General features: G+C 41.6%; 1 protein-coding gene across 3 annotated transcripts; it reads left to right on the plus strand.

The window, feature by feature from the left end:
• The first annotated feature begins 294 nt into the window (after window positions 1–294).
• Window positions 295–22,586, plus strand: LOC142487660 (sterile alpha motif domain-containing protein 9-like). 3 transcript variants are annotated; one of them, XM_075587341.1, is made up of 6 exons: window positions 295–423; window positions 4,908–5,031; window positions 6,817–6,928; window positions 7,693–7,805; window positions 9,935–10,014; window positions 17,283–22,586. In XM_075587341.1, the coding sequence occupies exons 5-6, from the start codon at window positions 9,959–9,961 to the stop codon at window positions 22,048–22,050; spliced, it is 4,824 nt and encodes a 1,607-aa protein (XP_075443456.1). In that variant the 5' UTR covers window positions 295–423; window positions 4,908–5,031; window positions 6,817–6,928; window positions 7,693–7,805; window positions 9,935–9,958; the 3' UTR covers window positions 22,051–22,586. The 3 variants fall into 3 exon arrangements, with proteins under 3 accessions (XP_075443456.1, XP_075443454.1, XP_075443455.1); XM_075587339.1 differs by lacking the exon at window positions 7,693–7,805; XM_075587340.1 differs by lacking the exon at window positions 7,693–7,805 and having other exon boundaries at window positions 6,817–6,912.
• The last annotated feature ends 219 nt before the right edge of the window (window positions 22,587–22,805 follow it).

Consider the following 22,805-nt stretch of genomic DNA (forward strand, 5'->3'; position numbering starts at 1 on the left):
TAGACATGGTCGTGTTAGTCCAGTTGAGATAGTGCAGAGTAAATGAGTACTTCAGTACCTTGTTTATTTGGACTAAACATTAATATTATAAGACAAGCTTACGAGAGTTCTCTATCTTCCGCTTTACCTAAGGTTGGGTTTCCTCCGAATTTCACAAGAGATTGTAATTATAGGGTTCATTAACCAAATAAAGGTCGGACAACTACTGCACTAGAAAAAGACAAAGGTGAGGAAATAGATGTGAGCAAAAATATTAAATAGACCGAGAACTTGCCATGCAGTATCGATAAAAAACATCTGCTTCTCCTTCCTCTCTGCAATTCTGGACACACCCCAGATAAAAGAGCAGACATTCTTTACAGCATTGTCACTCTTAAATTGTCTCCTCGCGCAAACAGCAACAGAAAGAACTTCAGGGGAAAGGTAATGCTTATATGTATTATGCTGTCTGTACTATCCCTCTTATACACATTGACTGTTCATTTATTGTAGTTTATTTTTAACATATATGCTATGAATTCAAATGCAGTACTGGATCAGAGATTAAACTCTACAGCAGGGGTGGTCAACTCCAGTTCTCAAGGGCCACCAACAGGTCAGGTTATCAGGATATCCCTGCTTCAGCACAGGTGGCTCAGTCGAAGGCATGACATAGATAGCCACCTGGGCTGAAGCAGGGATATTCTGAAAACCTAACCTGTTGGTGGCCCTCGAGGACTGGAGTTGGCCACCCCTGATGTAGATTAACTTAAAAATAAATGGGATCTTTGTTGGCGCCTTCCTCAAAGCAGCAATCCGCGCTGCTTCATTTGTGTTTTGTTTTGTGGAGGGAGGGTCCTTCCTTGGATACGCCACATGGAGTGAGGGATTATGTTGATGCTGGTGTGCATTTAGAGAGGAGAGGAGTCCTATTTAGTAAAGTACACATTGACTTATATACCTCCCCAAAATACTTCTCTATACAACATGGGGAGAGATACCTGAGGTATCGGGAAAATAAGCTAATATGAATATGTAAATTAGAAAATGTTAAGATGACAATAAGCTTATTATTTGTACAGTACTAAAATAAAAATAAAAAAAAACAGTTGCAGAGTCAATAAATGATACACAAACAATTTCACAACTTACTGAGTTCAGCAATATTAAGAATATGACGGATAATATATAAAGTTACATTATTGCACAGCTTGTAACATGGAGTGCTGAGCTGAAGCTGCCAGGTTAGTGCTCGTGGAATCATCTGTATCACCTAAGGGAGTGTGGGGTCCTGGTGTGGACTGGGGTTTGGCTGCATGGCCATTCTCCCCTCCCCTGATGCCAGGGTCCACTAAGGACTTTCTTGCACCTCAACTTTATATTTACAAGTATTGGTGGTTAATATCCACCTGCTCATATCCCAGTCACTCTCTCACACAAAGGCAGAATGTTTATTTTTGCATCTCTCATTATTTGAGTTCTTTCTGTGCTTTTGTCTGCTCCCTGTTGTACACACACTCTTACGCTGTATATTAGAACATAAACCACAAAACAAAGTAGCTGCACCCAGGGCCGCAGACAGGTCTCCCGGGGCCAAGGACTAGAGTTACAACTAGGCCCCTGCCCCCTGTGTCGCCAGTCTTGCGAACCCCTTCATTTTACACCTTACGAGCCCCCTCTATTTCCCCCCTCTTCCCATGTACATCTCCTCTCTCCTCTCACTCTCCCCCCTCCATCAAATTACTCCACTGTCACTCAAAATCCCCTCACACTCATTCCCTCCCCCCTTGCCCCCCCCCCCACACACACACACACACTCAGCCCCAAACACATACCCCCCCCCCCCACAATACATGAAAAAATACCCCACTAGCCAAATACATACAAAAAAAACGTCACCCCCCAAATACATACAAAAAACACGCCCCAAATACATACAACCCCCCAAGAATACATACAAAGAAAACCCCACCCCCCAAATACATGCAAGCCCCCTAAATACATACAACCTCCCCCACCCCCAAATACATACAACCCCCCTCCACCCCCCAAATGCATACAAACCCCCACCCCCAAATACATACAACCCCCCACCCCCACCCCCAAATACATACAACCCCCCCACCACTACCTAAATACATAACCCCCCTCCATCCCTCCAATACATACAAATCCCCCCCCCCCCCCCCCAAATACATACAACAAAACCAAGTTAAATCATTCATTGCTCTTGGGCTTTTATTCAAAATACTGTAAAGCTGCTTCCCCATGCTGGGGAGGAAATCAGCTCCATTGAAATGAATGGGACTAAAATGTACTCCAGCGCGGAGAAGCAGCTCTGCAGTATATGGGATAACAGCCTTGGTGCTTTCTGAATCCTGCTAACAGCTAACACACAATTTGATACACAATGAATTCACTGTGTGTTCTTATCAGGTATGTGTTAATTTGTCCAAATGTTTTGCATTCAGTCATTAATCCATTCAGCACTGGAAGAACATCGCATTCATGTACAGTGTATTATAGTTACAGTGCTTCATACTGTATGTAGTTATACTTATAGTAGTGTGGACTTGTCACACTTATTCCCTCTTTATTAGCTGTGTTGATCCACCTCAGCACTGAAAAGGTTAAAGTAGATATCCATGCAGCCCACTAGAAATATGTATTGCATTATTTGGGGAATAAAATTGCCAGGAATGGCTTCACTTTTATCTATGCATCAATGCAGCTGATTCTAGCTGCCAATCGCCGCTTTGTACTTTATTGATTTTGGGTCAATATATTCCGATCTGAATAACCACCAATAAATCAAGCACGTAGCGCTAAGCGCTAAGATTAGGCCTTTAAAGGGCAGTGTAGTGTCAGTATTCAATTTAGGAGGTGTCAATAGGAGGAATTAGCACAGTTTCATGATGCACAGAGCATGCTGAGATGCATCGAAATGTGCACCTCTGTGCATCACTTTTTCTTTAATATGCATCAAAAATACTGCTAATTTTAGGGTGCTATAAGTTGCACCAGATGTAATAACTGTTACTTACATTTGATGCACTCTTTTTTCTTATTATTAATTAATTAGTATTATTTTTTTGTTTCTTTGTATTATCTAAACTAAGCTATTTACAGTTCCAAAAAAAATGTTTAATCCACTAGACAAGACTACAGTACTTGTCCAGGAGAACAATATGAGTGCGCGGATCGTTCTCACTCAATAAGCCAACACTAAAATGCAACATTTCTGCTGGCAACTATAGCTGCCATTTTTGTTTCTTGTTCTTTTACACGGGCCAGTAAAAAGACAACAAATTTCTTGGCAACTAGGGGGACCATGGAGCTGGCAGTAGCCAGGTTAGAAACGTCAAAATATAGAGGTAGAAAATGCCCAAATCCTCACATGCTATGCATTAGAATAAGGCAATGAAGAAGTTAAACCTCTCAAGGTGGTGGCTGGAACCTCAGTCTTGCAGGTGTGGGATGGGGGCAGAGATGCAGTGTAATGTTAGAGCTCAGATCCTCTGCTCACAGAAATAAGAGAAAAACAGACCATAAAACAGATATGCAATTTACTACAACAAGCAAAAAAGACAATGCACTCACAAATGGCGCTATGTCTTATGCATTAAGGCCACCCTGGGTCCAGGAACCGACACAGACAGCGCACCCCAGCCTCGCTCCTATACGTAGGGAGGATGTCCCTTCTGGAAGCGTTGCTGTCACCAGAAAACTGGGGAATTGGGTGGGGGTCCTGCAGTTTGTGCTTCCCTTTGGACAGTGGAGCAGGACCAGACTACCAAGCAAAGACCAAGCTGCAGGACCCCCACCCAATCCCCCAGTTTCCTGGTGACAGCAACGCTGATGATTTTGACTTTTTCTACCTCTATATTTTGAAGCTTTATAATGTGTTGCACTATTTCCCCCCCCCCCCCCCTTTTATTAGTCTTGCATATATCTGGGGTTCTTTGTGCTCCGTTTCCTGCACCAAACAATTCTAAAGGCGATTGGAAAAAGTCTTTTTTCATCGGAGCTGCACTACCCGCTATGGTTTTTGTATTGTGACACATATTATTATTATTACATTCATTTTTTACATGTCACTGGGTTGATTGAATAGCACCTTAACTTACTAGTGAAATTTGAGCTTTAACCTCTTCACTTCTGTTCGTAAGATAACGCAAATCAATATAAACAAAGGCAGACATCACAGATGGCTGCTTTAACATTTCAGTGCGGAGGTGGACTCATGATTTGTAATTAGCGCATTTCAAGCAACAAAAAATGTGAAATATTATGGGTTTTTAAAAAAAATCAGTTCTGTACTACTAGATAATAAAAAAAAACATATTATTCAACTCTTAATGTCATGTTTAACAAGTTTAAAGCATTATTTAATTTCTGTAGCGGTTTAATCCACCTCCCCAGCAGTGCAAGATCTTTGCAACACATTCCTGTTTGTGATACTTTGTTGCCAAACTGCCCAGCAGTTTGAGCAGCAAACTGTAACAATAAATAATGTTATCTTAGTAATATAAGGATACATTGTGGCTGCTGAGTTACACTGACTGAAGCAGCCATTATGTTAGCAACACAATCAGGCTTTTTACAGATTTAGAACAGAAGCACCAAACGATTGCAACCTACTGTAGGTAAGAATGTAGAATTATACATTCCAACATGCATTACATATAAAAATAAGAAAGAAAAAACAAAAAGGGGGAGAATGTAGTATTCTTGCTTTCAGCTCTTGACCCCCCAGTTTCAGATAATGCTAAACGCTACTAATTTAATGGGGTTTGCTGCTTTAAGAAAAATAAGATATTAGACATTTACAGTAACTTCAACAATCTTTAAAAAAAAATGCAACAAGGTCACATTTTTCTACCTACTAAGCTTCTGCTTTCCACATTCGTTTCCTGTTTTCTCTGCAGTTTCTCAGAGGGCTGGGTGTTGGTGGTTGTTGGACGGACGACATGAAGAAAACAATATAGTCTATGTGATTAATAAACTCTTAGAGAAAAACAGCAACAAATGCTACAGCAACTTCAAGGAAAGGTAAGCGATGCCTTACTTAAATCAGTGATGTTACTTATACTGTAAGTAAATCTAATTTAATTACACGCTGGTTGTTCATAAGCAGCTTCTTGCAGCTCTTACAATTGTTCAATTGTTCTCTTTCTGAGAAAAAAGGCATACTGTATGCATAAGGAATACTTAAATACCTAATCGATCTAACGTTGTAAAACATTTGTGATTAGATTAGCACGAAAACATTGTCAGTACAGTACTGTAGATAGCTTTTATTTCTTGCAGGAACATGCAGTCGCACCCAAAAATGTTTCAAATGGACCAGGAAATACATTCTGAAAATACATTAATGAATATTCCGCTTATTAATTTTTTTTCTCTTAAATACATCTAATTATGAATAAGGATGGGCAATGTGCAGATGTGCATATTGCATAAGATATTATAATTTGTAGAAGTTCCCGTCTCTTGAACAGAGCTATTAATTATAGAGGATCCCTAGCAGCCAGGCACGGGATGTTACTTGAAACAACTAAGGAATCTGTGCTCCACAATATGGCTGTTGCTTGTTATTTATAAAGTTTGTCTTTATCATTCTAAATATCATTACATGTGTCAGAATTGCTGAGGGAGGAGAGGCTACTTTGCTGTTGTTTTCAGTGCTAGAAGTAGAAGACAGACAGAGCAAGCAGAGCATGAAACAGGGGCACAAAGGCGGTTGTAAATACTGTACAAGGAAAACACTATATTTTATTCTGCGTTGTGGGAGGAGCAAGTAAACTTTGCTTTTATTACATGTGCATGGTCACTGTCCTGTTTTATCCGAAATATCACAAGCCCGGCTCTAAACCCAATCAGCCACTTTTAGCAAGAAAATAAATTATATAATCAATATTTTTAACATTCTGAATTCAGAAAAATTGTAATGCGTTCTCTATTCAGCAGCGAAACATAAAAAGTTAAATGCAATTTCTCACCCGCCATTTGTTCCCCCCCGCCCCCTCCCCCAACATTTGCAGTAAAAAGTATATTCAAACAATTGATTATATTATTACAGTTTCCGGTATAGAGGACTCACAACGAGGATGTAGCTGCAATGGAGTAGCCACCACCTTCCTACACATTGACAAGTTCTTGTATTTTTGTAAGGGAAAAGGCTCAGTGTTCACTCTTCAGGCAACAATAGTGCGGTGCAAGGAACGTCTCTTCTCTCTCCTCTGATGAGGGCTGCTTGATATTCACAGAGAACTTATTGTCTTATTGTCCCATCTACCACCAACAAAGCAGTTCCTGCTCTTTAACGCCTTCATTGGCTTCGCGGTTAGCCACTTAGGTAATGCAGCTGGGCTATAATCTTATTTGTATTACCTAGGACTGAATCTAGAGATCTCCGAAGCTGAAATTAATGTGGGTCATCTTCGGAGACCCCCGGCTTAAGTCCTATTTAGTAAAAGTAAATAGACTGCCTACGTAATGCATATGTAAATCGCGATTTTGATCTCGTCACCCTTGAGGTGATGATAGTAAGATGTGAGTGTTTAACCCGCGCTTTGCATACCAGGGCTTTGTGAATAGCAGTTACTGGCCAAAATTGGAGTTTGGGCATTTTCCAGCTACCGCACGGCTTGTTATAGCAAGAGTGATAACGCTTCTTAAAAAGCCATTTTCAAGCTGCAGTATAGTGTTATGGGTTTGAGCTGATTTAGCCATACATATATTTGTTTTTATTATCATCTGCAAGAATTTTGTATGATCTTTAACATGTATCTAAGATGTTTACCTTCTACTTATATCTAAAATAATCTGCTTTAGGTTATAACCACAAAATGTCTAGCATCACGTCTGGAACGAGTCTAGCAAGATACTGTATGTACTTGTTTGAGGAAATATGACAACCGCAAAGAAAATGTATGTTCGGTTATAGGTAAGCTAAGTCTTTTATATTGTAATAATTACAGCAATTGTAATTTATACAGAAAATTTCATTATTACAGTACAGTAATTATTACACAATTAGTCATTATTTCTGATATAGTAATTGGCATTATAATATCAATAGATACCTATAAGAACCCTATAAGAGAGAATCCTATGAGAGAGAGAGAGAGAGCGAGAGAGAGAGAGCGAGAGAGAGAGAGCGAGAGAGGAGAGAGAGAGAGAGAGAGAGAGACACACAGAGACTCTAACATGTTGTAAGTTGCATTTTATTTCATATTATTGTTATATATTTCTTTCTGTACTTTGTAGTCCTTTCATACAGCTTCAGCGGCCGTTTTTTAAACAAATCACGCGTTGTGTACATCGGAATACCGATGTCATGACGCGGGATGTCTTCCAAACCTTACCGCCTTAAGACACTTGTGCGGCGAGTGCAGACAATGGCATTTTTGAGTTATGGTTTTTAAACACCTGAAATTGACACAGTAGCACAGTACTGTGCACACTGCAATTCATTCATTTCATTGCACCCAAAGAAACAGAATCCATGAAATTCAACGAAGCAATCGCGATACGCGCGGGTCCCTGGGGCGATTGGCCGTGTTCATGCTGCGTGGAGTACAGCAGAGCACAGGAAATCGGCGCCGTGTATTTTTTGAATACATGCCGCTGCAGCTGTAGGACTTTCTTTTAATACATATCATATATCATTCTAGTTCTTAGTGCACTTTCTATTTTCTTGTCTTTGAGATATCTCAGGTGTGCTTCTTTTTGTGCACAGGTGTCTGATAAAATAGGACTCTCTCTCTCTCTCTCTCAAAATCTATATTTCAGGGTCTGAAGAGAGCTAATGCCACCTTTAGGTGAGACAAGTGTAACGCAAGTCATGTTATTGGAAGCTAACATGAAGCAGTGCTAACTTAGCATGGGGTTTCGCCTGTGCTAATGAAATCACAAACGGATGTTGTTTTTGCATATAATTAGCTTTGTGGATTTGCGGTAACCTCAGGGAACATAACTGATTTTGTACGTTATGAGGCCAGAGTTATTGGATATAGGCTTTTGTTAGCTACTGTAAGAGTGCGCAATAAAGAAAATAAAACATTGAAAGGCATCAGAGTTGGCCTTGTGATTGTTAGGTATCCGGAGAAGAGATCTGTGCTATTGTGTGAATGCGATGGAGGCACATATCAAGTTAAAATAAATCCTTATGTTTCACCAAATGTGACCATTTCCACCTCATCTTTTGTTCATTTTGTTACAGTTTTAGTCAGATGCTTAAAGGAGGCAAATATTTTTATCAACTATTTAAAAAAAAAAATATCTAAACTATGCATTTGGTTTATTTGTGCACTTAAAAAATATTTGCGGAAATGTTTACTCCCTTTGCATATCTCTAGTCCGGAGGAGCAAACTCTTTCTTTTTGTTTGCTGCGGTACAGACTTAATTCCCTCTCTTTCACTCTGCCTTTTTACTCCACATCTACTCCCATTCCTCTGTATCTGGTTAATATTCTGCATCCCTTATCACATTGTTTCTCTCTCGTTTCCAAATACATTTTTTTTCCAGTTGCTTCTTGTTTTCTTCTTTTTCTTTTTCCGACCTCACATGCATTGCTAAAAAAAAATTGCAACGCTGGTAAAAGTTGTCAAATTTGCCAAATCATATGGGCTTCTACAGTGAAATTCACTTTGGGGGCTTTTGGCATTCTTGACCGTAAAAAAATTATCACAAGGATAAACGGTCATAAATTTGCCGCATTTATAATCTTGGGGTAAAAGCTATGGGGTTTTATTGCTCTACAGAGCAGCTTACTAAGAAGGGGAAACTAAATCCACACACACCGATGGCCATCTATGAGCTAGCACAAACTGACAAATGGAATAACACACACAATAGCCCAGACTTGGCTTACATCGGCCCTCTTTGCAAAAAAAAAAAGTGTGTAATGTAGGATGACACCAAGAAGGTGGCTGAAGATGTATTGGGAATGATGGTCATGACAGAGAACGAAGGGGAACCAAAAAAGGATATACAGGAATTAATTAAGAGACACATATTGTGGCCAACAGATTTGGGAAATATTTTAAACATCCTTTAACAGGAATTGAGGGGGTTGGGAGCCATTTTTTAGGTGAATTAAAAAAAACTATACATTTCTCAAAAACTCATGATGATGATGTCACCTTCATAAATTGTGAGTTGGCCAGTGTTACAGGACATATCATCAAGGCAGATAAATGCATGAACGTGACACAATTATCTACAAATATATCAAGCCATTGATTTAAGTCCCCTTTATGTACTGATTGCAAAGCTGGTTATCTCTCTATAGGGCATTTATGATCAACATTTCACCCTCAGCAGATCCTTGTTAAACACCACACACTCTTATGTGGTCGGAGTCATTACAGCTCTTCTCAGATAACTGTTCCTACAATTGTCAGATAGAAGGAGTTGGTACATTAAATACACTCTTCCAAAACGGAGGTTCTGTAGTGCATACATTTCATAAAATCACTATTAGAATTTCCACAATATTACTGTATGATAATAACATCTCTGAAGGTGTCAAGGCCAAATATTTATTTAATAAGGTGAGTGAGAGTGGTACTCAAGGCGTTCAAGAAAAAAATCCTAAAGCAATTATCAAAAAGTGAAGTTTGTTGGTAGGTGCTAGTACAGCTAACGGACTGACCAAATCCCTAAATGAGGTAATAAATTACAGCAGTACTCCAAAATAAATGCATTACTCACATAATTAATATTCAACGTTTCAAACTCTATCTCTGGGTCTTCCTTAGGCTCAGGACTGAGGAAGACCTCCCTGATAGAGGAGTCAAAACGTTGGCTATTTATAAATGTTTATTAAAGTAAGTATGTAAAGATTTATAACAGTTGAGATTTGCAATTGCTGTTGAAAATGGGAAACATTTACCAAATCACCCATAATAACATGACACGTTTCATGTAATTCATATCTTTGTACAGCGATCAAATTAGTTGATGTAAGAGATGGACAACAAAGAAAAAGAACAACCAGGAGGAGCCAAGAGAGAAAAAAGTCAAAGGTAAGATACTGTAATATAGATGAGATAACAATGCAGAGAAACTGAAGAACCATGAGTAGAAGATATAGAAAATACAATACAAGGGCAAAGAGAAGTCAGAGGGTGGTGAGATCTGCACCCTAATTTCCTTGTGGGAAAGGGTCTCGGAATGTGTCAGGTCACATTTATTTGAAGTGGGGCAGGTAGACTCACTCATTTTTAGCTTCAGTGGCATTACAACCATCAAGTAAAATCGCTGTCTTACAAATTAAAATATTTCCATGAAAATTATTTTGTTGTGGTCGGGAACATAAAAAATTCCCTAATTTGCTGAAGAATTTTGGATCTTGGCAGTAATAAAGATGTGATAATTAAGCTATTAAGGCTGCTATTCATAAATCTTATCAGAATAATGCTTCTATTTTCATTTTTAGAAGTAACTTTGGAAGTAACAAAAATAACCAGAACTCCACACTATACAGTACATATTTATATTATGTTAGCATAAGAACATGTGTTCTGGAATTATTGTGACGCAGAGTCTCCGGATCAGCTTTCTGTAGGAGCGGCTCAGTGAGTAAAGGCACTGATTCTGAAAACAGCACTGACTTTGAAGTAGGGGAGCCTGGTTCAAATCCCGGTGTCCTTGTGACCTTCAGCAAGTCACTTTACCTCCCTGTGCCTCAGACACCAACAAATATATATATTATAAGCTCTATGGGACAGGGACTGTGTCTGTAAACATTCTATGTCCAGTGCTGAATACACTATCAGCACTATACAGTACAAGAAAACAAATACTGTATGTTTTTTATCAGGAAATAAAAAGTTCTACTATAGTGTAGGAAGGAAAGCAGTAGGATAGTGTGTACATGAATGCAGTGGTTTATGAGGGAGGGAGAGAAATACTTGGGGGGGTAGTGTATTGCACTTTCCCCTACCCCCTGGGAGATGTGTGGCTACGGTGTGTGTGTGCCATCCTGAGTACCGGAACAGCTTGAATCCCCTCCACGCACTCACTGGAGGCAAGCGCACCCCGCGCCGACACTCACACGCCCCTGCAAGTTGTGGAGTTAAGGGGGGGCCAAGGGGAGCCCAGAGGGGGACCTGGGCTATATAAGGATGTGAGAGCAAGATCATGTGTTTGAGGGGGGGTGCTCGCAAAGTCACTGACATGTGGAAACATTTTTTTTGTTATTTAAGGGGTCCTTGAAATTTTTTTATACAGAGGCCAAAAAATATAGCTATGCAACTGCTCACTCACCCCCTTTTCTGTCAGTCACTCCCTTCTCTCTCATTCACCCCCTTTTCTGTCAGTCACTCACTTCTCTCTCATTCACCCCCTTTCCCTCACTCACCTCCCTCTCTTACACTCACCAGCCCCTCACTTTCACTCCCTCCTCTTTCTCATTCTCCCCATCACTCTCCCACTCACCTGTCTTCTCACCAACACCCCCTATTTCCTAATCCCCCCCTATCTCTTATCACTCTCCCCTCTCTGTTTCATCCTCACTCTCTCTCTGCCCCTCCCCATCTCACTCCCACCCCCTTTCTCACTGTGCCAATCTTTCTTACTCCCTCTCTCTTTTTCTTACTCTCTGCCCTCTCTCTCACTCCCTCCTTTCTCCCTCTCTCCTTCTCTCACTCCCTTCCCTCTCTCCCTCTCACTCCTACCTCTCTTACTGCTCCCTTTCTCTCTCATTCACCTCCCCCTCTCCCACCCCCTCTCCCACCCCCTCTCCCTCACTCCACTCTTTCACTCACCCTCCACTCTCTCATCACTCCACTCTTTCATTCACCTCTCACTCATCCACCCTCTCTTCCCCTCTCACTCACCCCCTTTCTCTCCCTCACTCCTCACTCCCCCTCTCTCTTGCCCCTCTCTCCATCGCCCTCTTTCTCCCTCAACCCCTCTCATCCCCCTCATCCCCCTCTCTCACTCACCACCATTCTCTCAGTCACCACCCTTCTATCATTTACCAACTCTCTCTTTCACTCTTCCTCTTTCTCACTCTCATCATATTTCTCTCACTCATCCATCTTCTCACCAACATCCCCTCTTTCCTCCTGTCCCCGTCTCTACCATATCTCTTATCATACTCCCCTCTCTCTTATCATATTCCCCTCTCTTTCACTGAACCCCCTCTCACTCGCCTGCCCTCACTCAGCCCCTCTCCTCCTCTTACTTAAACCCCTTTTCCCTCTCTCTCTCACCCACCTCTCTCTCTCACCCCTCCCTCTCTCTCTCTCATCCACCTCCCTCTCTCTCATCCACCTCCCTCACTCTCTCACCCACCTCTCTCTCTCTCATTCACCTCTCTCCCTCTCTTTCTCTCTCACCCACTTCTCTCTCTCACACACACTTCTCTCCCTCTCTCACCCACTTCTCTCCCCCTCTCACCCACCCCCCTCTCTCTCACCCACCTCCCTCACACTCTCACCCACCTCTCTCTCACCCACCTCTCTCTCTCTCTCTCTCTCTCTCTCTCTCTCTCGCTTTTACTCTCTCACCCACCTCTCTCTCTCTCTCATCCACCTCTCTCTCTTTCTCTCTCACCCACCTCTCTCTCTCACCTACTTCTCTCCCTCACTCACCCACTACTCTCCCTCTCTCACCCAGCTCTCTCACCCACCTCTCTCTCTCTCACCCACCCCTCTCTCTCACCCACCTCTCTCTCTCTCATCCACCTCTCTCTCACCCACCTTCCTCTCTCTCTCACTCACCTCTCTCTCTCTCACTCACCTCTCTCTCTCTCACCCACCTTCCTCTTTCTCTCACCCACCTCCCTCTCTCTCTCTATCCCTCTCTCACCCACCTACCTCTCTCTCTCACCCACCTCTCTCTCTCTCTCACCCACCTCTCTCTCTCTCACCCACCTCTCTCTCTCTCACCCACCTCTCTCTCTCTCACCCACCTCTCTCTCTCTCATCCACCTCTCTCTCACCCACCTTCCTCTCTCTCTCTCTCTCACCTCTCTCTCTCTCACCCACCTTCCTCTTTCTCTCACCCACCTCCCTCTCTCTCACCCACCTCCCTCTCTCTCTCTATCCCTCTCTCACCCACCTACCTCTCTCTCTATCTCTCACCCACCTCTCTCTCTCACCCACCTCTCTCTCACCCACCTCTCTCTCTCTCACTCACCTCTCTCTCTCACTCACCTCTCTCTCTCTCTCACTCACCTCTCTCTCTCTCACTCACCTCTCTCTCTCTCACCCACCTCTCTCTCTCTCACCCACCTCTCTCTCTCACCCACCTCTCTCTCTCTCACCCACCTCTCTCTCTCTCACCCACCTCTCTCTCTCTCTCTCACCCACCTCTCTCTCTCTCACCCACCTCTCTCTCTCTCTCACCCACCTCTCTCTCTCTCTCACCCACCTCTCTCTCTCTCTCACCCACCTCTCTCTCTCTCTCACCCACCTCTCTCTCTCTCACCCACCTCTCTCTCTCTCACCCACCTCTCTCTCTCTCTCACCCACCTCTCTCTCTCTCTCACCCACCTCTCTCTCTCTCTCACCCACCTCTCTCTCTCTCTCACCCACCTCTCTCTCTCTCACCCACCTCTCTCTCTCTCTCACCCACCTCTCTCTCTCTCTCACCCACCTCTCTCTCTCTCTCACCCACCTCTCTCTCTCTCACCCACCTCTCTCTCTCTCTCACCCACCTCTCTCTCTCTCTCACCCACTTCTCTCTCTCTCTCTCTCACCCACCTCTCTCTCTCTCTCTCACCCACCTCTTTCTCTCTCTCACCCACCTCTCTCTCTCTCTCACCCACCTCTCTCTCTCTCTCACCCACCCCTCTCTCTCACCCACCTCTCTCTTTCTCACCCACCTCTCTCTTTCTCTCTCTCCTCACATTCTCTCTCTCACTCAACCCTTCCCTCTTTCTCAACCCTTCTCTCTCTCCCTCCCCTTTCACCCCCTATATTTCTCTCTGGCCCCTGTATTTCTCCCCTCTTCACATTCCCCCCTATATTAATCTCCCCCCACTTACTCACACGCCCCTCTTGTACTCCCCCTGTATTCCCCCACCCATCCTCACTGTATTTCTCCCCCTTATTCATTTTCCCCTCCTCTAACAATTTTACCTGGGGGAGGTTGAGGGCCTCGCGAGGAAGGGCTCCATGGCTGAGGGGAGCAGGGCTCGAAGGCTGGATGTGGAAGTCGGGCCCGACTTCTGGGTGGGACGAACTTCTGGCATTGGCCGGCCTAAGTGCACTTGGTTGGGGAGAGTTCGCGAGGAGAGCTTGGGCCCTGTGGCGCACAGAGGACCCGGTGGGCTGACACAAGCCGACCTTGCAGTGTCAGCCAGCCGACACTTCTCCCAGCTATCCTCCCCCCCTTTCAGGAACTCCCGTTCGCTTTTACCAGACTTTTTTTTGTGGAAATTGTCATTTTGGCTGTTCCTCCTTTTTGAGGAATTTCAATAACGTCAGCTCAAAGACCTCTTCTCCTGTCTGGTGTCTTGTTTTATACAGGGTGTAGAGAGTGCCACGTGATTGACAACCTTATTAACTCACTGAATCTGCTTACTTAAGTAAAAGTGACCAGCACTGAATCTTTAATGAAGTAATCTCAAAGCTTAACTAAACCAAAATAAAATGTTTTGGGTTCATGGCTCATGTAAAGTTCTAAACTGTTAAGATTTTATATCATTCACTGAAAATTAATTTCTACAATGATAAAAGGGTTTACATACAGTATTATGGCACTCTGATCCCCTGCTGGTACAGAGCTTTCACAATATATGTTAGTAAAAGCAAACACTCATTTTCAATTCTGTATCACTTATTAAAGGACAGGACTGTGGAAACAAGTAGAGATGTTCAATCCTTTTGCAGAAGTTTGTAAACCAAAGGAAATTTGCCTTTTGCCTCATCAGAGTACGCAAGCAATTTGCAAAACATTTATAAGCAGACCCAGAAGTGGGGTTTGGGAGAGAGAAATAAGCTAATTTAAATATGCTGTTAGGCTTACTTCCCAGATATCGCAGGTTCACAGGTATCTGTCATTGTGTATTATAAATTAGTTTTTTGGGGAGATATATAAGCCAATGGATACATTATATAATTTCTGTAAGTTCAAAAATGTTGCATGGCTAAAAATGAGCAAGAAATTCACACATTCCCATTGAGCTTTTTAGGAGAGAAGGAGAGATAAATGATCCATTTTAGGAGAGGGCCTATTGACTTACAGATACCTCCAAATAGATTAATCTATATTCCACAGAGGGAGAAACCTGTAAACATACATGATACCTGAAATATAAGCTAATGTAAGGGGGTCACCCCCGGTTCCCCTGATTTTCCTTTGCCCCCTGCCTTACCCCTGTGGCAGTGGGGGAAGGGGACGGCGACTTCTCCCGGCGGGCACCGCCCTCTTGGTTTTGGCGCGAGCTTCGCCCATGCGCAGTAAAGATCGCGCACGCGGTCCCCATAGAAAAGAGCTTTGCCAAGGACTACAATTCCCAGCAGCCTCTAGGGACTGCACTTTCACCTTTGTCACAGGCAGCATTGAAGTCAATAGAGCTGGCAGATTCTCATGCTGCAGAGTTGCAACAATGTTGTGGGCAGACAGGGTTTTTGTCAGTTGGAGCACGCTAGTCAGTCAGAGACCGGAGCAGCCCAGGGAAGGAGGTAGGGTACAGGAGTCAGGGACTCCCTGTACTAGGCCAGCACCCCCAGGGCCCCAGATAGCTCAGCTCCCCAGTAAAGTGAGTGTTGCCAGGGACAGCCCTCAGGTTAGGGACCCTGTCACTTGCATTAGTGGGAGCTGGGGAATAGAAGGAAAGAAAGGCAGCAGCAGACTTAGTGTTAAGTTGCAGGGTGTTGCTGCATGCGCTGATAGTGATCAGTTAAGTGAGTTGGAGTCAGGGAGCTGTGAGGGAAGGAAGGGTGCGGGGAGCGAGTGTAGCTCCTGCCCCATATAGGTACCTACACCCCAGGTAGGTCCAACTCCCCACTTGTTTAGTGGGTAAATGCTTAGGGAGGCCCAAGATAGGGACGCTGCCCTTAGTGTAGAGTGCTGCCTTGTCAGAGTCACGGCTGTTAGTGCTGTGAGGTCTGACAGACAGGCACCTTGTTGCGCAGCACGTTGGCTGCAGCCTCCAGTGAGCTACAGCTTGCTGCTGGAGGCGCTGGGACTAGTTAGATAGTAGTGAGGCGAGGGACTTGGGTAGTTAGGGGGTGGGATAGGTCATTACCCCTGCAGGCCCATAGGAGTTCCCTAAGCCACTACAGGTTGCTGCACTACAGGGACAGGCCCTAGGATAGGATTCCTGTCACGTTAGTGCCACTTAGATTAGACAGGGACACAGCAGACGCTGCGGTTCCTGCTAAGAGGTTCGGACCCTCGTTGGGGTCTGCAGAGACTGTTCACCAGGTTCGGACCACCCCTGGCAGTTCGCGTGCAAGGAGTCCGGTGTAGAATCAGACGGAACCATCATACGACTGATCCTTTGTGAAGCCCGTTGGAGATCCGAGCGCGGGAGTGCTCGGCAGGTACTATCTGATACACAAGTGCACCAACGGGCCCTTAGCTTAAATAGTGACTGCGCAGTCACCCATTGACTATCTCTGTAGGAGTACGGGACATTGGGTGGGGTTCTTGGGACACTGGGTGGGATCACCTAGTGTTGGGGAATCGTCCTGCGAGACGTCACTGTTAGTGTCTCCTCGTGAGAAGGACACAGGTTATGATTGATGTGATGATATTCTCCATGCATGTTAGTAAAGCCATTAGTTATTATACCCACTGTGTATGTGATTATTTGTGATTGTCCTGCGAGGAACAACTCCCCCTCTGGTGGGAGCCATCGCAGGTGGAGGCGCTGCATCGTTGTAAGTGAGTACCCTAGTATAATTGCCCCAGGTTCCCCGTGGCGGAAGCTCAGCCCTCCTGTGAGCCAACAGGTAACGCACCACACCTGAGTAACAATATATGTTCCTTGCACCTACACCATATCTGCGATTGGGTGGGGGAATACCCGTTACACTAATTTAAATAATTTATATATATTTTGCATGTTTCCCCAACTATCTCAGGTTATGTTCACAGATAGGTCTATCTTTGGAGTATACTGTAGGCAAATCTATTTGGAGCTGTATACTATAAGTCAATGGTTCCACTCTTTTAAAATGGTTTCTTTTTCTTGCAAAAGCCCTATTTAAGTGTCTTGTTATTTTCTTAATCAGCGTGGTTGTCACATTGAAGCAAATTAATTTTTTTAGTATTACATTTTTTGTCTCTTAGCTATTTCAGTATTTCATTTATTTTATTTTTTTATCTTAAGGAACAGAGAAGACAAAATGGATGAACAATCAGATTTGCCTCTCAATGTTGACGAATGGACTAAGGACCACGTAAGAAGTTGGGTCACAAAATGCTCTTCGATGGACTCAAGTGAAGTTGAAATTTTATACAAACAAAATGTGACAGGTGAAGTTCTCAATATATTGTCTAAAAAAGATTTTTTGGAAATGGGAATAACATTTGGATCGGCTAAATTAATAAGTCACCGCCTCAAGAATCTGAACATACCAAGTAAAGATGTTAAAGACATTGGTGCAAAATGTACACAGACAGACAAAGATGGAGCAAAAAGAAAGCAAAAGAGTCTAAATAAAGAAGGAACTAAAGAGTTGGAAGTTATTACAACGCAAAAAAGTACTGAAACAAATGAAAAGAATAAAGTGGAAAACACATTACATGAACGAGAGAATGTTGATCATAGTCATTCAAAACTACCTTGCACACCATACCCTTTTGATAGGGCCCATGAGAGCAAGCGCTACATACAACACTATGTTCTTCAACCTGAATCAGGAACCACTAATTATATTGACCAAGTTCATGAGTACAAGCTTTTCACGAATACAGAAAATGCAACGGAAGAGGATAAAAAAATGAAATTTTGCAATGAGGTCTTTAGGTTTGCCGCTGCTTGCATGAACGCCCGCACTAATGGTACAATCCATTTTGGAGTAAGTGACAAACCACATGGGGAAATCATTGGTATTCAACTAGACAACAAAGAAACATATGTCAATTATATCAGACAAATGACTAACAAATACTTTGAAGATAAGCAACTACATGTAGCACAAAAATGCATCCGTCCACCTAGATTTGTGGATGTATTGTATCAACAAAACACACAATCTGATAGAGTTGTTATAGAAGTGGATGTGGTTCCTGAACACTCCCTTTGTAATTCAGAAATATTCTCTACACATCAACAGATTTTCACCGAAAATAAATGGAAACAAAGTAAAGAAAAAACATGCTTTGCTCGAGAAGGGGAAAGCTCTAGGGATATGTTGGCAAACGTAAAACATAATGATGCAGATTTCAAAGCATTTTATTCTCAAACGAAGTCAAGAGATGATGCCAGAAAAAGAGCAGAGGAAGAACACAAAGAAAAACAAAAGAAAAAAAAAGAAGATGGTCCTAAACTCGTAAGTTTAATTACAGGCAACAGAGATATATTGGATAATTCCTTTTACAAATGGTACATTTTAGTAGCTAACAAATGCCATCCAAGTCAAAGAACTCACCTAGACTTTATGAGCGAAATAGACTGGTTTGCAGTTTTTGATTTTGACCCAGAATCCATTACAAATGGTCTATGCAAATCTTACAAAGAGAAACGAGTACCAAATTTGCACTTTCCAAATCAATATCAAGATATGGATAATGCAACATGTGAAAAACTTGAAAGCCTCAAACTTTACCAACAAACCAGCTGGGTCTTCTGTAATGGAAGGTCAGATCTTGGCAGTCAAGATTACGCACCATTAAGTCATAGGGAGTGGCAAAAAGAAAAGGCTGCAGAAGTCAGAAGGTTGATTTCTTTTCTTTCACGAAAAGACATATTGGTACGGGGGAAATTCCTTGTTGTTTTTCTATTACTCTCTCCTGTAGAAGACCCTGCAGATCCCATGAATGAAGTTTTCAGTACATTTTATCAGGAACTTAGTGGGATGAATGACATTGTATGCATTTGTGAAAGTGAACAAACTTTTCAGAGATGGAGAGATTTACAAATTAGATTTGTAACGGCAGAAGAAATGGAAGAGAAATGTATTTACAACTTAGCCATCGAAAATGTCAACGGGACGATCCTAAAATTAAAATCTGTGATGCAATCCTCTCATCGCTTTTTGCCATCATCAGGCTATTCTTCTATTGTCCTGCATAGGAAAGATGAAGATCTCATGACATCTCTAGACATTCTTTGCTTAAACGAATGTCAGGATACAGAGCTAGAGAAGAATGAATTAGAATTTGACACCTTTAGGAAAACCCAGGAAGAACATTTTTATCGAGGAGGAAAAGCATCATGGTGGAATTTCTACTTTTCAATGAAAAGCTATTCTGGACCATTTATTAAACGAGACATTCACGACAAATTAAAGGACTTGATTGAAACATGGTCTCAAAATGACAAACAAATTAGTGTAAAAATGATTACCCTGTATCATCACCCTGGTTGTGGAGGATCCACTTCAGCAATGCATGTGCTGTGGGAATTAAGGAAAAAATTCAGATGTGCAACTTTAAAGCGAAAAACAGATAGTTTTAGAGAAATTGCAAATGAAGTTACAAACCTAGTCACTTATGGATCAACAAACAGTGCAGATTATTTTCCTGCGCTGCTTCTTGTGGATGATTATGAAGAGGAAGAAAATGTGTATATTTTGCTCAATTCCATTAGATCAGTCATTGCAGAAAAATACATAAGATACGAAAAACCTGTGGTGCTTATTTTAAACTGCTTGAGATCTCAGAAACCAGAGCAAAGCTCGAAAACGAAATGTACTGATAGTGTGGCTTTGAAGCATAAACTTTCTTCACAGGAGAAGAGAGCTTTTGAAACAAAATTAAAAGAGATCGAGCAGCAGCATAAGAAGCCAGAGGATTTCTATTCATTTATGATAATGAAAAGCAATTTTGATCAGAGATACATAGAAAATGTTGTGAGAAACATACTTAAAGGTTTAAAAAGTGCTAGTAAGGAAGCACAACTTATCTCCTTTTTGGCCCTGTTAAACACATATGTAAAGAATTCCACAATATCTGCTTCGATGTGCGAGGACTTTCTAGGAATAACTGCAAAAAAGACATTTTGGGGTACTGAGAGTATAGAAGATAAAATGGGGACTTATTTCACTATAATACTACGCACAGAAGTTGAAGAATACGGCAGATATGAAGGCCTGCGCATAATCCATCCACTGATTGCTAGTCGCTGTATAGAGGAGTTGAAATCCACATATAACATGCATAAAAGTCACATCATATTACAACTGTTAAATACCAATGTGTTTTACGACTATGGAATAGGGAGAGAGTTGCTTTTGCAAAATATGCAAAGTATGCTGATCACACGGCATCGAAAAGAACACGGTGATGAAACAGACACATTGTTTTCTCCCTTAATTGAAGACGTACAAAAAGAGGAAGGTAGTGCAAGTGTGGAAATAGTTCTGAAAGAGGGAACAGTCAGATTCAACCTAAACCCATACATTTGTCAAGCCTTAGCAAGGCACTTTTACATTAGAGATAAAAACTTCCCTTGTGCATTGGAATGGGCCAAGAATGCGAAGAAAATAGCACCTGGCAATTCTTTTGTATTGGATACTCTAGGTCAAATCTATAAGACCCAATTAAAGAGCATGATGGATAAATATAACAAACAGAATATTTTAACAGCACAAGAATTGAAAGATCTTCTTGAAATTGCTGTTTGTGCATCTGATGCATTCAGGGAATGCCAAGAACAAACAGAAAAGACAGAAGCTGAAAGAGAAGAGTTTGAGTCGGCAAAGTCTAAACGGTATAATGTGTATAATACAGCAGGATATCTTGGCCAGATAGAAGTATGTTTATGTACAATAGACATACTTTTACAGCTACCATGGTTTGACAAAAAAAATGTGTTATCTAGGAATCACCTGAAACAATACTTGTCGGGTAAGTGGGATCTGTCAGATGACAACTTTAAGAAATCTCATGAGGATTTCCACAGTGTACTCAGCGAGTTCAGATATTTCCTGATCAAACTAAAATCGCATTTAAAAAAGACTTTTGACTTCTTTGATGACTATTTTGTCTATTTGAAACAAAGGAACATCCTGAAAGAAGGTTTAGAGTTCAGTACACGTGCAAAGGTTTCAAAGTTCTTCAAAAAATATAGAATGACATTCTGGGATCTTGATCTTATACAAATAACCGACGAAAATGTGAAAGTAAAGGGCAGCATTTCTCTATATTTAGAAGATTACAGGGCCTGCCTGGAGTCCTACAAAGCAGACAAGTTTTCAGGGATACTACAATATCTCACAGGTCATGATAAAGAGAAATTGGAAGCCATAGTAAAGGCATATCGCTATTTGCTACAGCACTGCACAGACACAATGCTGTTGAGGGATAAACAGAATTTCATTTTGGCAAATATAGTGCTCCACTGTATTTGTCCCAAGTCTGAACAAATCTGTCCAATAAAAACTTTAAAACAATACCTCAGAGAGATTTTACAGATGGTGGGTTTAGAGCACCAGTATTCAGAACCGTACTTTGTAGCCGCCTTACTTTTCTGGCCACATACCATGCATCAGTTAGATGCGGATTCATTACTCATTGAGAAATATGTTGTAGCTATGAAAAAATCTTTTAGGGGGCAGTATAGACACATGTGCCATTCCAAGCAACCCATAGCACATTTCTATCTAGGCAAAAACAGGGACCTAAAAAGATTAATTCACAAAGGGAAAATTGACCAGTGCTTTACTTCCGTCCCACAATCTGATTTAAATTCCCTCTGGCAGTGCGGAGATATATGGAAAGAAAAGCATATAGAGAATCTCTTGCTTCGAGTGCATGGCAGAACCGAAAACAATCTTATCTACGTGGAATGTGGCAATGAAGAAAGAATTAAGATACCAGTAAGGCCTGTTTACCTTGGACAGCTGAGAAGTGGCAAAAGTATAGAGCGAGTGTCTTTTTATCTGGGATTTTCTATGGATGGTCTGATAGCATATGATATAGAAAGCATTTAAAGGAAGTTGTCTTACTGTACATATTGTACTCAACAGCTACCCAATGTACAAGCGCCATTTCAATCTGCAGTCACTCCTACTTGGTTTCAAAATACACACCTTTGTTGATCTAACTTTTAAATGTGTATGTTATATTCTTCATTAAAAGTTGTTCATTCTTTCAATTTTTTAGGTTGCATATTTATCCACTTAAAAATAAACACACACTTTTTATACACACTCAGTATAATCACATTTTTATTTGTGCTATTCACTGTATATATTATTATCACCTATTTGTTTGTGCTTTATAAATACTCTGACTATATTTTAAAACCTAACTAATAAAGTTAAATATTAATAAACCTATAGTTACAAATGTATTGTATATGAGAGCGCAGCATACAGGGATCTGTGTTTTTTTTGCTAGTTATTAAGAAATGAAAAGAGATTACAGGAGATTTGTCCTGTTGGGGTTTTTAACTTTCAGTAGCCCTGTTCAGAGATGGCAGAGAAGCACAAGATCTGGAGTATGAGAAATAAAATGAAATAAGAAAGTGTGTTTATATTTGTCTTATTTTCTGGGAACGATTATTATGATATTTCTTTTTTTTTTATATACCTTATACATACTGTATATTAAACTGTATATTAAAAATGTTGTTTATATTTAAACATTATTGGCTCTATATCTCAAAGTCTCTAGGCTGCAAAACTGGTGTACACAAACTTTTATTCCTTAGATAAATCTAGGGCTGCTTATGTTCCTGTTTTGC

This window comes from Ascaphus truei, chromosome 2 (genome assembly GCF_040206685.1).
Source record: "Ascaphus truei isolate aAscTru1 chromosome 2, aAscTru1.hap1, whole genome shotgun sequence".
Lineage (NCBI taxonomy): Eukaryota > Metazoa > Chordata > Amphibia > Anura > Ascaphidae > Ascaphus > Ascaphus truei.

Excerpts from the sequence above, each read along its gene's own strand:
- LOC142487660 (XM_075587341.1), top strand. The coding sequence starts at position 9,959 with ATGGACAACAAAGAAAAAGAACAACCAGGAGGAGCCAAGAGAGAAAAA. Across the intron at positions 10,015-17,282 it reads AAGAGAGAAAAAAGTCAAAG|GAACAGAGAAGACAAAATGG; the intron begins GTAAGATACTGT and ends TTTTATCTTAAG.